Genomic DNA, 16,661 nt, shown 5'->3' on the forward strand with positions numbered 1-16,661 from the left:
CGGGGCGTGCGGCGTGCATGTTAAATAAATGCGCACGTATAGGAGCGGCCTTAGTGCACGCTGCTCACATCACGCGTGAGCCCACAGCCACGCTGCACGCCCCGCCCAACGCTCCGCTTCGAGCGTCCACTCAGACCTTACACTAAGTCATGGTCTAATAAAACATGGTCTTCTCTTCCCAGAGTGTCACTTGCCTACGTCACATGTTACATGGGTACATTATATCTATGGTTAATAAGTTAAAATATTTCTTTATAATTTTATAATTTTCATTTATATGTATTTTATTTTACAATAACACGTCATTTTTAATTATACGTTAGCAATATCTTCCGATTCACGAAAGAAATTTCAGACGTTCGGGTAATTCTGTTTACACTACTGGCAACACAGGATAGCGCTGTCACATTTGACAATCCGCTATTTTGTCCCTGACCGTCATCCTTGTCGAACGCGTGTTAATTGTTATTTCCTTCTCGCTCAGTGTCAGCAGTCGCAGTGTTTTCCAAACTTTTCACGTCGTAAGCTTGGTAATTAATGTTTTGTTACGAAAATGGTTGGCTGCTCTATTCGGAACTGTAAGAGTAGGAGTGAAAAGTGCAGTATAGATTTGTTTTATTTTACTATGTTTCTACATGAATAACTTAAAATTAATGCCGTTAAAATAATTTTCACCGTTGGTTAAAATTCTCCCACATTTTAAAGTTTGAGAACCTGTAAACAGCATGATGACGTAGGCAAGTGACAGTTAGGTCATTCGCGAATCTCGGAAGAGAGTACCAGGCGGAGTATATTATTATACCATGCACTAAGTCCCATAGTAAGCTCAAGAAGGCTTATGTTGTGGGTAGGTACTCAGACAACGATATATATAATATACAAATACACAAAAACACCCAAGACTCAGCGACAAAAAATATCTGTGCTCATCACACAAATAAATGGCCTTTAACGGGATTCGAACCCAGGACCGCGGCTTCACAGGCAGGGTCACTACCCACTAGGCCAGACTAGTTGTCAAGAACAATAGACAATACAATCCCGTTAACCCCGTTGATGCAAGTGACCCTTAGCGCTACTTGCACCATTCACTAACCCGGGGTTAACCGGTTAAACCTGAAGTTACCATGGTTACCAGTAAACTGTCATTCAATAGAACTTGCTAACTATTTAAACAAACCGCCATACAAAAATTGACACTGAATGTCAATTCACTAGTAACTTTTGTTTACATAGCAAGTTCTATTGAATGACACTTTACAATTAGACACTGTGTTAATGGTTTAACCGATTAACCCCAGATTAGTGGGTTAGTGCAAGTGACGCTTAATATCCTTACGTTACACCGTACCTCAGTGTCTATGACGGTCTTCTCAGCTTTATCTGCCTTGAGCTTGCGTATCTTGTCTCCCTGCGTGGATATCTGCTGCAGCACGGTGGCTACTTCAGACCCTGACCCTTGGGCTGAGGCTTCGGTCTTTACTGGGGCGGGGGCTGCTCCGGGCTTCCAGTCCTAGATCAAAAATAGGTTAAAAAATTGGCTATATGTCACGTGACACCTTCACAGGACACCTCCACGTAGAATTATAATATGTATGTGACTTTGATGATGTGATTTTTTTATATTTTTTTGAGATCATAGTTGACATTATGGCCACGGCGTGCGCTGTCAAAGCTCTCTGTTCCCCCGCAATGCGCTTCGCATATTCCAGTGTTGGCCGAAACGTTAATGCAATTGAAAATGTTGGCCATTAACCATTATAAATTGAACCGTAAACTGTAGTCGTCCGTTACGGTTTAAGGTTCAATTTATAATGGTTAATGGCCAACATTTTCAATTGCATTAACGTTTCGGCCAACACTGGCATATTCCAATACGCGAACCTCTCTAAGCACGAATCAAATAGGTAATAAAAAAGGAGTGTACAGGTTTTTAAAAGGTCGGCAACGCGCATGTAACACCTCTGGGGTTGCAGGCGTCCATAGGCGACGGCGACTGCTTACCATTACCATTGTTTGCCACCGATGTGGTATAAAAAATACAAAATATGATAAATCATAAAAACCACTTCACATAAGGCCACTTAAAAAAAATGTGACTTTGTATACTTAATAATGATCACCCTACTTTCTGCAACAGACGATTATATAGCACAGATATCGCGTAACAAACAAAAATCATGGTTTTCAAGAAAAATATTAATTCAGCGAAGTGAAAACTTGACAATGAAGAAATAATCCACCACACGTAATACTAATAACAATTATCAAGTCGACTGTAATAGTAGGATATAATGGTCGCACACTTATCGTGTCGTGTCATGCGTCACTCCTCCACTTTTTTACTTAGTTACTTACTGTTACGTATTAGAAAGTGACGGCCACGATGAAAGACGATAAAATTCAGACCATCTTAAGCGTACGAGCGTGTTAAAGTAATAAAAATACATTCGTATAAAATACACCTATCACGTCATCATGGACATGCATTATGGAAGACAAAGTTATATCACTCACCATAATATGACTAATAGATAACGAGTTATGGTATGGCCTACTTATTGATTTTGCGAGCCGTAGTAGGTATATTAAATTAATATTATTAATTCTAACAAAATAATCAAAAATATCGCGCACCTCTGATATTCAGATTTGAAAAAATAATCTGATAGAAGTTTTTAGAAATATTTTTAGATTCAGGCGTATTTAGAGGGGCTACCGCAAAAACCGAATTTCGCAAGTTGCGGGGATCTTTCTCTTTTACTCCAATGAAGGCGTAATTAGAGTGACAGAGAAAAATGCTCGCAATTTGCGAAATCCGGTTTTCGCGGTTCCGCTAGCTGGCGCGAGTGCACGGAGCGGGCGCGTACGTGGGTGCCATTGTAAGCAAAATCCATCGCATACGCACCGCGCCAGTTAGCGTTGCTCATACTATTTTTCGTTAACCCGCTCTGTGCAACCGCGCGAGCTAGCGGACGCCCTTACATAAAAATATGATGAGAAGACATCTATCCACGTAAAAAAAGTGTAAGAGTTCTTTGATAACGCGATAATCTCATGAAAAGCACGCCACCAATTGTCATTTTACTGTTTTTAATTCTAGATTCGAGTATAAGTTTTAATAAAAATAAAAAATATTAACTACAGACCGATTATGCTCCAGATATGAGTAACGACTGATCTACTGATAAACGTTAATGTGCCGTGAATGTTTACACAGTTGCTGATGCATATTGGGTCGTATTGTGACGTAATAACGTACAAAATGTAGGTCTTTTGTTTGGAGTCCTTAATATTTGTATTTTATAAATTGTAATAATATTGAAGGTCTTGATTTTTTAGGCCTTGCTACATACCTATTATTACAGACTTACAGTACCTATACTTAACCACACAGTGTTGAAGTTTTACTTCAAGTAGATTTATTTGTTAATTACTAACTTATGCCAAAAGTGGCATTACCGAGTTAGATCTTACACTATGATAATTGGCAAGGTGCGAAGTCGGTGGAGGGGGAAGTGGCGCTGATCGTCACAAACACAGGTAATCTTATGGAATGTCCGCCATTAGTACTAGCGGCAGCCGCTTGAACTAATTTTACTCCATAAGATTTAACGTAGAAAGTCCGCCAAAATGAGAGCAGCACCAGTCGTGCACCTAGCGAATAGTAAATGTTTACCACAACAACTCATTTCATTTAGATAATATTATTTACATCTCAATTTGTACACACATATAGGTATTCCCTTACTAATTGGTAGTATATTTCAAACAGCTTGGGTAAGGTGACAGATGTCATCTCCATTACAATTTATAACCTTAAAACGCAATCCCGCAAATTTGTATTGAGATGACATCTCTGTCACCGTAACCAAGCTGATTGAAAAATACTAAAGTATGATTTATCACATATATGTACATGACCTTACCCCTCACCTTATTATGTACATGACAATGCAATATTGAATAAATGACTAAATGACTATGTATATCTAGTAACAAGTGGTCTAAATAATAGATTACCTGTCCAGTAGCAGCCTTGTACTTGGCCTTAAGGTCAAGCAACTTCTTGACAGCCTCGTCAACCTTGGCCTTCTCGGCCTTGGCGGCCTTCAGCGTACGCACAAGGTCACCCTGCTTGGTGACGTCATCACTCAATGTAGCACCGTTCGATGGTGTGACCGCTGGCGCTGGGGCCGCGCCTGGCTTCCATTCCTTAAAAAGATATATCAAATGTAACAGACTATAATTACTTGAGAGAAATGTCGAAGTATGTTCACTAAAGTTACGGGACGAGTCCACGAGATTTTTATGATAATACTTTCAATTTATATTTAAAGTACGACGCAGACGGACATATTATTCCGCCAAGGAATAAATTATGCTATATGGCGCTATTTAGATCCGCCAAACGCACTTGAATGACACCAATGGTGACAAAACAAAATCTAAGTCGCGTCTACGATGAAGCCAGTACCAGTAATTTAATTCGTGATTTGTTATCTGACTCATGACAACTACATGACCCTTTGTGTTAGGTCAAGCTTGCACGAGAAGTAAATTAGTCCAAACTGACAGTCACACCAAGTAATTGAAGATGCTCCTTACCTGACCAGTAGCTGCCTTGTACTTGGCCTTAAGGTCAAGCAGGGTTTTAACCGCCTCATCAACCTTGGCCTTGTCAGCCTTGGCGGCTTTAAGAGAGCGTACAAGGTCGCCCTGTTTGGCAACGTCGTCGCTTAACTTGGCCGCGTCGCCTGATGCTGCCGGGGCGGGTGCAGGAACAGCAAGAGCGGGCTGAGCGGGTGCGCCAGGCATCCATTCCTGTTTGTCCCAATAATTATACATTAAATACTGTCCTGTGTAATACTATCCTGTTTTATTAATGATAATTTCTTCTCACCTGTCCAGTTGCAGCTTTGTACTTGGCCTTAAGGTCAAGCAGGGTCTTGACCGCCTCATCAACCTTGGCTTTATCAGCCTTGGCGGCCTTGAGAGAACGCACAAGGTCGCCCTGTTTGGCAACTTCGTCACTCAACTTGTAGGAGTCACCAGATGCAGCAGGGGCCGCGGCAGGAGCGGTGCCCGGCTTCCAGTCCTGGTTCATATTAAAGAGATTTTATTGACTGATAATGTGTTAAGTTTATATGAAACTATGTATACTTAATAAGGCCGAATAGTAGCGTTGGCTATGTTGTACAGTTCTGTTCTAAAGTTATTTCATTATTTCAAGCTAGTATAGGTACTACGTAAATGTTGATATGGTAGGGCAAAAAGAGCCTGGCTCTGGCTAAATCTGTACAATCAAAAACTGTTGATTTACAAATATTACAAAAAGATTTTTTAAATCTTATCTGACCAATTAGCTACCTTGTACTTGGCCTTAAGGTCAAGCAGCGTCTTGACAGTCTCGTCAACCTTGGCCTTATCAGCCTTCAGTGTCCTCATCAGGTCACCCTGCTTGGCGACCTCGTCTCTCAACTTGGCAAAAGTGATTTAAGATGGTCCTTACCTGACCAGTAGCAGCTTTGTACTTGGCCTTAAGGTCAAGCAGCGTCTTGACAGCCGCGTCAACCTTGGACTTATCAGCCTTGGCAGCCTTCAGTGACCTCACCAGGTCACCCTGCTTGGCGACCTCATCACTCAACTTGGCAGAGTCGTTTGCGGCGGGCTGCTTGGCTTGCATTGATTGCACTGGTTTAGGCTGAAAAGAAAACTGTTGTGAGTAAACTTGTAGGTAGGTATTATAGAGTTATACTTCGCTAGAGTTGGACCAAGCTAACTCCGCATGGCATTCCTCTTACTAATTCTATGTACGAATCAATAAGTATAAATTAGGTACCTACGTATATTCGTGTATTGTACTTCTTGTTTTATTTATGTACTATGTCGGTGGTACACAAAATTCTATGAAATTACGACGTTTATAACACTTGCACGCCTGTGCTGTAAAAATCGCTGCAGAGCTATCTTGGTCTGATTCTAAACTTGCTCTAAACTATTGGTAAAAAAACCGGCCAAGTGCGAGTCGGACTCGCGCACGGAGGGTTCCGCACCATCAACAAAAAATAGAGCAAAACAAGCAAAAAACGGTCACCCATCCAAGTACTGACCCCGCCCGACGTTGCTTAACTTCGGTCAAAAATCACGTTTGTTGTATGGGAGCCCCACTTAAATCTTTATTTTATTCTGTTTTTAGTATTTGTTGTTATAGCGGCAACAGAAATACATCATCTGTGAAAATTTCATCTGTCTAGCTATCACGGTTCGTGAGATACAGCCTGGTGACAGACGGACGGACGGACGGACAGCGGAGTCTTAGTAATAGGGTCCCGTTTTTACCCTTTGGGTACGGAACCCTAAAAACGTCAAGTGACTGACCCGGCGTGAAATATGAAACAAAACAAAACGCCGGCAATTCTTAGGTAGCCTCTTAAAAAACAAGGGTACCTACTTGAAAGACAAAGGGTCATGTAGACTTGATTAGCCCGAAAATCATTTCATTTGTTGTGAATAACCGGTAGTATAAAGGCCGCATCCCATTTTATCGAGCGTACGCGAGAGCAGATATAGGTCACTTCACTCTTTCGTACAGACCAAAAGCCCCCTCCACACCCGTGCGCGAATCGCGGCGCGAAGCCGCGAACGCGAGTGTGGAGGGGGCTTAAACTACTAAATTTCGTTTATTGAAAAAAGTTCGATGACAAGTGGATAAATGATACAAAAAATCTTCGAAACAAAACGCAATCTCAAGTGTCAAGTGTCAGGTGACGGCTGTCAAATAAAATCCAAAAAGGGTATTCGGCGCGATTATTTCTTCGAGTAAAATTTGGATTACGAAATGAATGTTTTCAACTCTAATTACCTTTAAAATGAATGTTTGTGATAGAATATTAGCACTACTACTTAAAGGGCGATAAACTGTAGTTGTGACTTCTGGTTTCGTGTTATACATTGATGTAAAATTGTGTTACTTTGCAGGCCTACTAGGGAAGTTTAAATTGTATATTCAATAAGGTAATGTGGGTAGATTTTTCTTGTATACCAGAATACATATCAAATTATCTGCAAGTTCACTGAAGTAAACAAAGGTAAGTTATAAAAATATTACGTGAATTAGTCGTAAAAAGTTAAAAACTCATTTCAAAATAACACCTAAAACTTTTCGGGTGTCTTGTCTAATTATTACCATACGTGTGAGAAAACTGAATTAATTGCAATCACTTTAAGTTAGAAGCGTCGCCACGATGTAGTTTTACTGTTATTATTATGGTAAATATGTTCACAGACTGGTAAAAAACCTTCATAAAGAATTTTAGCCTATAGGAATCATAATTTCAATGTTTCTGCTGTCGGTTAACTGACACCATGAGGTTATGTGAATACATTGTGGCTCCTCTTCACGATGGGCCAACACCGGCCACTCCAAGAGACGCAGCCATGCGGTAGAAAGAGATAGCAATATCACTTGCCTCTAACGCATAAATGCGTCCCTTGGAGTGCCCGGCGCTGGCCCATCGTGTAGAGGAGCCATTAGGCAGTTATCACACGGGCGCCACATATGGATCATGCATCAGTGTGATAATTGCCTTAGGTACTTTAAAGACAGTTTTAGAAAAAGGTAAAAGTGGTTAAAACTATGTAAAATGACCTCTGATTTTTTTAAATTCTTGTCTAACTGTTGTTATCTTGTAGATTAATATAAATTTTATTTCGTTGAATAATTAAGATAATCTTAATAGAAATAGTATTTTAAAAATGTAAACATGTGATTATGGTTAATAATAATAGTCAACATAAAATATAAAATCTTGTAAGCAAGCTTGCTTGTTGATAGCTGGCTCTAAAATATTTTACATATACATATTATTTTGCAATACCTAAACTGAGTAATTTGATACTTGTATATTAATGCAATAATACCTACCGCTATAAAAAAATGTTCTGTTTGCATTTTTATTCATAAGTGTAAAGGTGTCTGTACAGACTTAAGTTGGTGCAAATGGGACGTGTGGACATGAAGTCTCAAGTCTGTAATGACATCTGTGCATTTTTGTATCTGGCATCAAAAAGTCGGCGCAGACATGCGTGTTTGCGCCGACTACTGCACTGTGTGGACGCATGTTCAGACTTGTTTGGGTCAACTTACGACAACTTTGGTTAGTTAATTCACAGTTTGCTTTGTTTTTATTATAAAAATGAACGATTTAAGAAAATATTCGAGAGAATTCTTAGTTGAATTTATAGATCTATACAAGTCCCTTCCAGCTGTATGGAAAATTAAGTCCAAAGAGTACAATAATAGGGATATGAAGACATCCGCACACCACGAGGTTTAAAGAACAACTAACATGTCTGTATCATGTGGACGATGTGAGTCGCACATACTTTTGTACGTGCAACAGTCTGCGCAGCGCAAGTCTGCACTGTCTGGAACCAACTTAAGGCCTGAGTGGTGAAATTATCAATTATGAGCTTTAAACAAGCACCCATATAAAGAAAACATCCATAACTCAGGAACAAATGGGGCATTATCTATGAAAAGGGACCTTATTGTCGATGGCGATTACGCCACACAGCGTCGCGCGGCATTGTATTTATATCGGCGCATCGTTAATAATGGCGTAAGCGCCATCGACAATAAGGTCCCTTTTCATAGATAACGTCACAAATATCCGTGATAAACCAAGAATTAATGGCTCCTCTACACGATGGGCCAACGCCGGCCACTCCAAGGGACGCATTTATGCGTTAGAGGGAGCAAGTGATATTGCTATCTCATTCTACCGCATGGCTGCGTCCCTTGGAGTGGCCGGCGTTGGCCCATCGTGTAGAGGAGCCTTAATGCCCTTACTGGGATTCCAATTTATATTCGGCCACTTTCAAAGGCACTATATATTTTATGATGATTGTATGATTTGTACGTTTCCCAGGTGCCGTAGTAGAATTTTAGAATAAAAATGTTTATTTATGGGGTCATTGCACTAGATTCCGTCAGCTCTAGTTTTCGTCCACTTGACGAAATTTGAATATAAACCTACCGTGCCGCACAAGTTTAGACTTATTGCAATCCTTAATGTCTAAACAACATATCTGTCTACATAATAATATTTCGCAAGTAGCAAATTAAGTATGTAATATATTATTTGCTACTCCGTCAAGTGGACGAAAACTAGCGCAATGACCCTACATGTCACTACATATTATAAAACAAAGTCGCTTCCCGCTGTCTGTCTGTCCCTATGTATGCTTAGATCTTTAAAACTACGAAAACGAATTTTGATGCGGTTTTTTTTATTAGATAGAGTGATTTAAGAGGAAGGTTTATGTATAATTTGTTAACCCGTGCGAAGCCGGGGCGGGTCGCTAGTTCTCTAATAAAAAACATAAACACTACTCTATTTTTCCAGCATCCAAGACCCAATGCACAAAAATGGACCAACAAACAGACCTCCATTATGACCCTAACATTATCAACTGCGACGATATACCCGACACCATCTCAATAACATCGACTCCAAAAAAACATAATAAAAAAAAGAAAAAACGTAAACGGAAAATTAATATCTACAACATGGATAACCTTTTGATCACACGGAAGTTGAAGGTTAAAAAGAAAAAGGTTAAATGTGTTTTAAGCGTAAACACATGTGGAGAGAGTGCGGCGTCTATTGTGAGGTCTGCTTATAATGTGTGTAAGAAAGAAGCTTATTATAAAAGGATTGTGCCGATGTGTTTGAGAGACATGTGTTCTGATATTTCTAGCTGTTGCAGGTCAAAATTGAGCAGAGTAAGTTGAATTTGAAAATAGAACAGACAGATCAGATCAGTATATGAAATATCTATACAGGGTGCTCTGACCAAACTTTGAGGGGTGAATATGTAGGTCACACTGAACGACTTTTACTATGGGGCCAACCCCGAAATCGCGAAAACGCCCTAACACTTTACTTATATGGCATAATTAGCGCCACCTAGATAAGCTGCTATTTTTGTACGAATTCTTCGAATAGGGAATATTACGCGAAACCTGCGTAGGGGGCGCCACTCCCACAATAAGTCACAATCTAAGGGTCTACCGCAAACGAGAGAGTCGAAATTTTGTTATCTAACCTCTCTATCACTCTTGCATATTCGAGTGATAAAGAGGCAGAGTTTCGATTTCGCGTGTCCCGGCAGGCCCTTTGTAAACAAACCGCCTTGATGTATCAATGTCATATTTGATTGTCTGTGAAAACTTGTCAAAAAACAGTTTAAGGTACAGTATGTATAAGTATGTATTACTAAAGGCGCTAGTGCTGCACTCTGGCGGCAAAACATTGCAGTAATACTCCCTATTTACAACGTCGTCACTCCATTGTCTGAATTACGTAGCAATTTACATTTTCCTGTCTGTTTTTCGTTTGAAATTATTTTAATTTTCTTACATTTTAGGAATGTCGTAACCCGAACAACAATCTCTCCCCGGTATCGTCTATAGCCTTAACTGATGTGTTCGCCTGTAATAACATTTCGTACGAAGACGTGAGCAATGGAAGTTTCTCGAGTGACTCTGAAGAATTGGACACGCTCATTAAACGCACTAAACAGGTAAAGGGTTAATTAATAAATATTGTTGGATTTGGATACTCTTGCATAGATCTTATTGTATTGCATGTAGGCGAGCGTGGCTCAATCCGCGATTTCATCGCGTCGCTACAAGTAAAGTACCTACAAGTCCATGCGGCCCACACCAATTTTGGTGTCTAGCCATAGTAGTTGCCGCGCACCGCTACGGAACGGACGCCTGCTCGCGCTTGCGCCACCTAGCGGTCATATCTGTCGTAATAGGCGCGTTTTGTTAGAGAGTGAATCTTCTGTACCTAGTATGTACTATTATTTAATCTGTGATGTATATAGCTGTAGAAACATACAATACATTCTTTACTACTCACCAATATCAAAAGAAACGTGACAACACAACATAGTACCACGGTAAGCTCAAAAAACTGATGTTGTGGGTACTTTAAACGCGTAGTCTGACCTGCTATTTTTTATTCTGGCTGTACCTACGACTTAAGGGGACGGTATATGACGTTTTCGATTTAGAGCTCACTTTGTGCAATCAATTTGTTCAAGAAATGTTTAATAACTGCATTAAATTATACGTAAATTTGTTCACGAAGAAGCCGTGTACCGGCTCTTCACGGCATAATATTTTTTATTTGCTGTAATTCTCTACAAATCGACACTAAAAGTATCCAAAAATCAAAATATGGAGTTCCGTTTGAGCAACACGCATTACAGTTTTGCCTTTAACAGTAATTGAGTTGTTGTGTGATTTTGAAAGCTAGATAACTAAACTAGCAAATTATTATCTACTTATATTTTTACTCACAAATACAACACAGAAATTCAATCCCAAATGTAAACTTTCGTACAATTTCCATACATTGACGACATCACTCAAAATTCTTCTTCGAGTCAGATGGCCGCTGGCCTTGGATCGAAGCAGACGTGTACATCGTCGTAGCTCGTTTTTGACATTATTTAGACATTTCATCATATACGCATACGAAAATGTATACCAGTAGATAAATTGTATTTCAAAAAATAGGGTAAATAAATTTATTTAAAATTTGATTTGTTGTTATTTACAGGTCGTAACGATCGAAAACAGCAGTAAACTATCCTAAAACAATACGATTACAATTGAATTTAAGTAACTTGTTCCTTCAAAACCCGCTTAAAATGAAAAAAGTTTAAAGACTCGTTTTACTGATTGGGATTGATTTTCATTATGCTGGTATCAATTTTGCGTCATTAAAAAAAAGTATATGACTTCTGTACGTCAATGACATTTGATGTCAATTGTAATCTTGTATTTACGTTAGAGAATATTATATATTCATTTAAATATTACTTACCTATTAATACGAAGCGTAATTCGTTTAATACCTGAAAGTCTTAGTGTCTACACCTACTTTGTTGCCGTTCGTTCCGTCTATATGTGTGCGATTACGTGCTGTTCTCAATAATCAAGAAACAAGCCATAATCTTCAAGAATAAAATAACAGCAAGACCAGCATTTAGTACTAACTAGTTTTTGCGGATTTGGAGACAAGAGATGAAGCTTACAGGCTAATACCGCTGCGGTCTGGTTATTGTTATGTGTATATATCGAGTATTATATAAATTTACTATAAAATAACAATGTTTTATTTCAATGACATTATGTGCGTAGGTATGTATGTTTCGGTGATTATAAGAATTTTGTCCACACAATAATTGTGCAAAGCAGAGACTGCATCATGCTTTCTTTACGGTATAAGCGGTATGGTACCGTTATTATTTATCAATACCGGTTCGTTTTGAAGGTAAAACTATACCGGTTGAAATACAAAGTACGGTACCGGTATAAAATTACAGCAGGGACAACCATTTTTATAGGTGTACAGTCAGCTGCAGAGAAAAGGTACGACCAGATAGATAATTGTATGCAGGGGTGGTACCTTTTCTCTGCAGCTAGCTGTACCTAAACCATCATTGACCGAGCGTTGGCGAAGGTCTCCGTTTCAACTTGGGCAAAAATGCTTTCGTATGTCCGAATTCTTCTCCTTTGCATATCACATTTCTCAACTGATTCTCGTGAAAATTCGGTAGTCCGATATAATTATTCGGTTTCTTTTTTTTTTGAACAATTTAAAATAGGCAGAAATTGTCATAAAGGACTTAAGCGCTAGTAGGGTCTGTGACACTTAAGACCACTGCGATTATTTGGTACTTACTGGCCCCTATTTCACCACGACCACGGTGACAGGTGCGACAGTTGTCGACATCACTGTTGCTGACGTCACAGGCCTCCATAGGCTACGGTAACCGCTTAACATCGGACGGGCGATGTGCTTGTTTGCCACCAACATTTTAATTAATAAATAAACTCCATTATATTGCCACTAAAAAATTCTTATTTTGCGAAGCTAATGACAATTGTCACAAGAAACACGGCAACTGTATCGAAATTGCGACACAGAACTCATTTCCTGTCAAGACTTACCGAAAATTCTTTGAAAAATCTTGTGACAATTGTCACAAGATTTTTTCGCGACAGAAATGTCTGTTTTATCCGATATAATAAAGTTTTTTTTTAATAATAGGTACAATGACGGTGGCAAACACGAATACGGCCCGCCCGATGGTAAGCGGTAACTGTATTATTAAATTGTACAACGGGACTTAATCGCGTATCTAAGTTTTAAGATTTACCTCCGACGTTTCGAGGACGGCGTTGTCCCCGTGGTCTCGGAGAAGACTGGCTTAAGTTGACATCAGCATCTTCTAACCGCGCGAGTTTTTCGAACTACCCGCACTTGGTCTTGTTTATCCGCTTGAACGTTTTGCGGTTCCGTTGTACAATTTAATAATGTGTAAAAATCGTGAAAGTTTAAATCAGTGTTAGCGGTAACTGTAGTCCATGGATGCCTATGGCGTCAATAACAGTGATGTTTTTGTCGTACCTGTCACCGTGGTGAAATAGGGGCCAGATTACGCCGCGCCGCGTGGAACGTGAGGTGCATTGGGGTAAATGCATACCATTCACTCAAGGAAAATAATCTCCCTTATAAGATCACTCGTGTGTCTGCCATTTTGTTAAAGCCAATTTTCACCGTACCTACTGGACTAGTTCAATTGAAATTTAGTACACATATGTCAAGTAAGGAAGTAGTAAGTCGGTGATCCGAAGATGAGTAACGTAAATAAATGAACTTTTAACTTTGCGGCGATTTTTGGTATCATGTGACATATCAGATATAATACATAATTATAAGTAGGTGAGCAAAAATGTACCATAACCTAACTCAGAATTGTATTACATAAATACATATACAAAAAATAGTTCAACGCCAAAAGATTAATGGAAGACCTATGTCCTGAGTTGGTCTTAAACAAAAAATATGCAATAAAAATGTGTAACTGTGGAACCCATAGTGAATCCTACTCGTACATGATCGGTTTTTATATTATGTACCTATAAGATATTTTCTACTTTATACTTTATAAGTGTACCTACATAATATTTACTTATAAGCAGTTGTCACGTAAAATATTTGTAGATTTTTTTGGAAGTATGTGTCACAGCATCATCATCTTCCTCGCGTTGTCCCGGCATTTTGACACGGCTCATGGGAGCCTGGGGTCCGCTTGGCAATTAATCCCATAAATTAGCGTGGGCACTAATTTTTATGAAAGCGACTGCCATCTGACCTTCCAACCCATAGGGGGTAAACTAGGCTCTTATTGGGATTAGTCCGGTTTTCTCACGATGTTTTCCTTCACCGAAAAGCGACTGGTAAATATCAAATGATATTTCGTACATAAGTTCCGAAAAACTCATTGGTACGAGCCGGAATTGCAATTCGCACGCTCTTACCGCTAGGCCTCCAGCGATTTTTTTGAAGTATGTATAGCCCAAAAAAAATATTTAGAAATGTAACATTTAAGGTAGGTAATTAAAATACGGTATAAACATTATTGGAGAAGACTTGGAGGAAGGAGGATAGGGATCTACATTCGATGCGTGGAAAACAAGTTCTTTTGTCTAATTATAATCCATCGGCAATCACGCGAGGGCATAAAACGAAAATCATTTTTTTTCACTCCCTAAAACTCCCTTAACCTAATAACAGTAAAACAAAAAATAAAATATAGAGGGTTACCAACCAGCCAAAGAATTATAAGTAGATAGTAGATATATGCACTTATCCCAACGCACCTCACGTTCTACTCTGCACGGGGTTCATTGCCGCTCCTACCGCCGTAAGTAACTATCAACAGCACTGAAATAATACCGGTGGAATACCGGTATAATATTTTTTATTTTAACTGTATTAATTTAATAGTGAAACAAAAGGCGAATATACCACATAAAAGTAAATCGGTAAAGATATTAGGGGTACATTAGCCAACACTGTTTCCATATATTTTCAAATTTTATTTTGTCCGCCTTAATTAAATTTTGCACCCTGCCGTAACTTTATTTATTTAAATTCTCATTTAATTGATTTTGAGCCTTATGAAAAGTCGTATAGAGTAGTAAATAAAATTTTACATCTGACTTAATGACATCTGGTTTTATTCGGTTTAACTTTAGAAAACGCGTACCTCGACAAAGCCATAATGTAGAAAATTGTCAACAACCAAATGAATTATTAGAATTTAAATACGTCACGTGTGACATGAACAGACAAGGAAAGCAAGATTAAATGTATTGTTTCTCTTTCTTCTTTCAATGGAACGCTTTTCCTAAAAGGAGGCCACTAAACTCAAAACGCTATCTTAAAAAAAAACTTGATGGGTCAGTGACCTGTCCCAGTAAAGTGAGGTAGTGTGCGTGAAGTGCGCTTGTGTGTGAAATGGGGTAAATTGACAGAATCTGAAAATTTACCCACCTCTACCGTCACCTTAAGAAATTTCCATTGAACTCGTTTCTTTCCACTACTCGTATTAGTGCATTGACGTCACATCGAGTAATAAATTCGCAACAAAGTTAATAAGAATAATAAGGTATTGAATGATAAGGTCAGTTTACCAAGAAACGGGGTTCCATAAAATAAGTTTACACTGATTTGTCATGGTTATAGATTATCTGTGCCTTTTTTATCGATTTATTAGGTACTTTCATAAAACCTTATGTAAAGATTTTTTCTGAATTTATCGGGCCTGCACGGTCATCCAAACATGTTTACCTACCTTAATCACAGAACAGGGGGCCGATTTTTGAATTTCGACCGTTCGATTTCGTGTATTTTGTTCAATAATATCTCCACTGCTAGGCATTTAAATTCTACTAATAGAATGAAATCGAGTGGTCAATACCACTAGATTCCAAATTTCTATCGCTCGTATTTCAAAAATCAGCATTTCGCCGTTTTCCACCGATTTTCGAGTGACGAAATCGAGCGATCTAAATTCAAAAATCGGCCCCCTGATAATAGTACTAAAGTCTGTTTTTTTATTCCGTAGACTGAAATGACAGTTAATAGTATGAACATGAAATGTCATTTCATACTATTAACTGTCATTTCAGTCTACCGAATAAAAAAATAGACTTTAGGTACCTACTTAATATTAACTGACTTTTCACTGTCTAAAATTATAAATGTTTTGGTCGAAGGGTGTCAATTTCCGGTGGTTCCGCGGCCGGCTTCCTGACAATGCATATTTATAATATGTTTCAGTTTTAGGGGATTTATAAGCCACTAGTTGCCTGAAATAAAGATTTTAATTTCATAACGAATGTTTGACAAAGTGATGTTTGACAACGGAAGGCTACGTACGGACTCTCTAAAGTATTGAATAAATGTTTTTTTTTCAGCGAGAAAGACAAATCAACCATTTCTACCCAGCACGAGAGTACACCAGCACACCAATGCAAAAAATCGACCATATACCCACACCAAGTCCCTATAGTATCGACATCGACACTGACAAAAAATCCATACACTCTGACACCACTATGGTACTATACCCACTTTCCGAAGCTTATTCCCCAACCGCATCTTTCATGGAAAATGATATAACTAATGATATGGTTGATATTAATCAACCTTACTCTCCTACAATGACTCGTGATTTAATCAAAATAGGGAATATGGATTATTCCCCAGTACGAACTATTCATG

General features: G+C 38.8%; 1 protein-coding gene across 2 annotated transcripts in view; it reads right to left on the reverse strand.

Moving 5' to 3' along the window:
- LOC134655684 (bifunctional glutamate/proline--tRNA ligase) overlaps window positions 1-16,661 on the reverse strand; it is an 82,051-nt gene that overhangs the window by 34,273 nt on the left and 31,117 nt on the right. For both annotated transcript variants that reach the window (XM_063511132.1, XM_063511131.1), the window contains exons 2-6: window positions 5,513-5,704; window positions 4,904-5,098; window positions 4,609-4,824; window positions 4,024-4,215; window positions 1,352-1,513 (exon numbers count right to left, since the gene is read on the reverse strand). In XM_063511132.1, the coding sequence (XP_063367202.1) occupies window positions 1,352-1,513; window positions 4,024-4,215; window positions 4,609-4,824; window positions 4,904-5,098; window positions 5,513-5,704 (957 nt within the window). The remainder of the gene's footprint in view (window positions 1-1,351; window positions 1,514-4,023; window positions 4,216-4,608; window positions 4,825-4,903; window positions 5,099-5,512; window positions 5,705-16,661) is intronic.

This window comes from Cydia amplana, chromosome 17, assembly GCF_948474715.1.
Source record: "Cydia amplana chromosome 17, ilCydAmpl1.1, whole genome shotgun sequence".
Lineage (NCBI taxonomy): Eukaryota > Metazoa > Arthropoda > Insecta > Lepidoptera > Tortricidae > Cydia > Cydia amplana.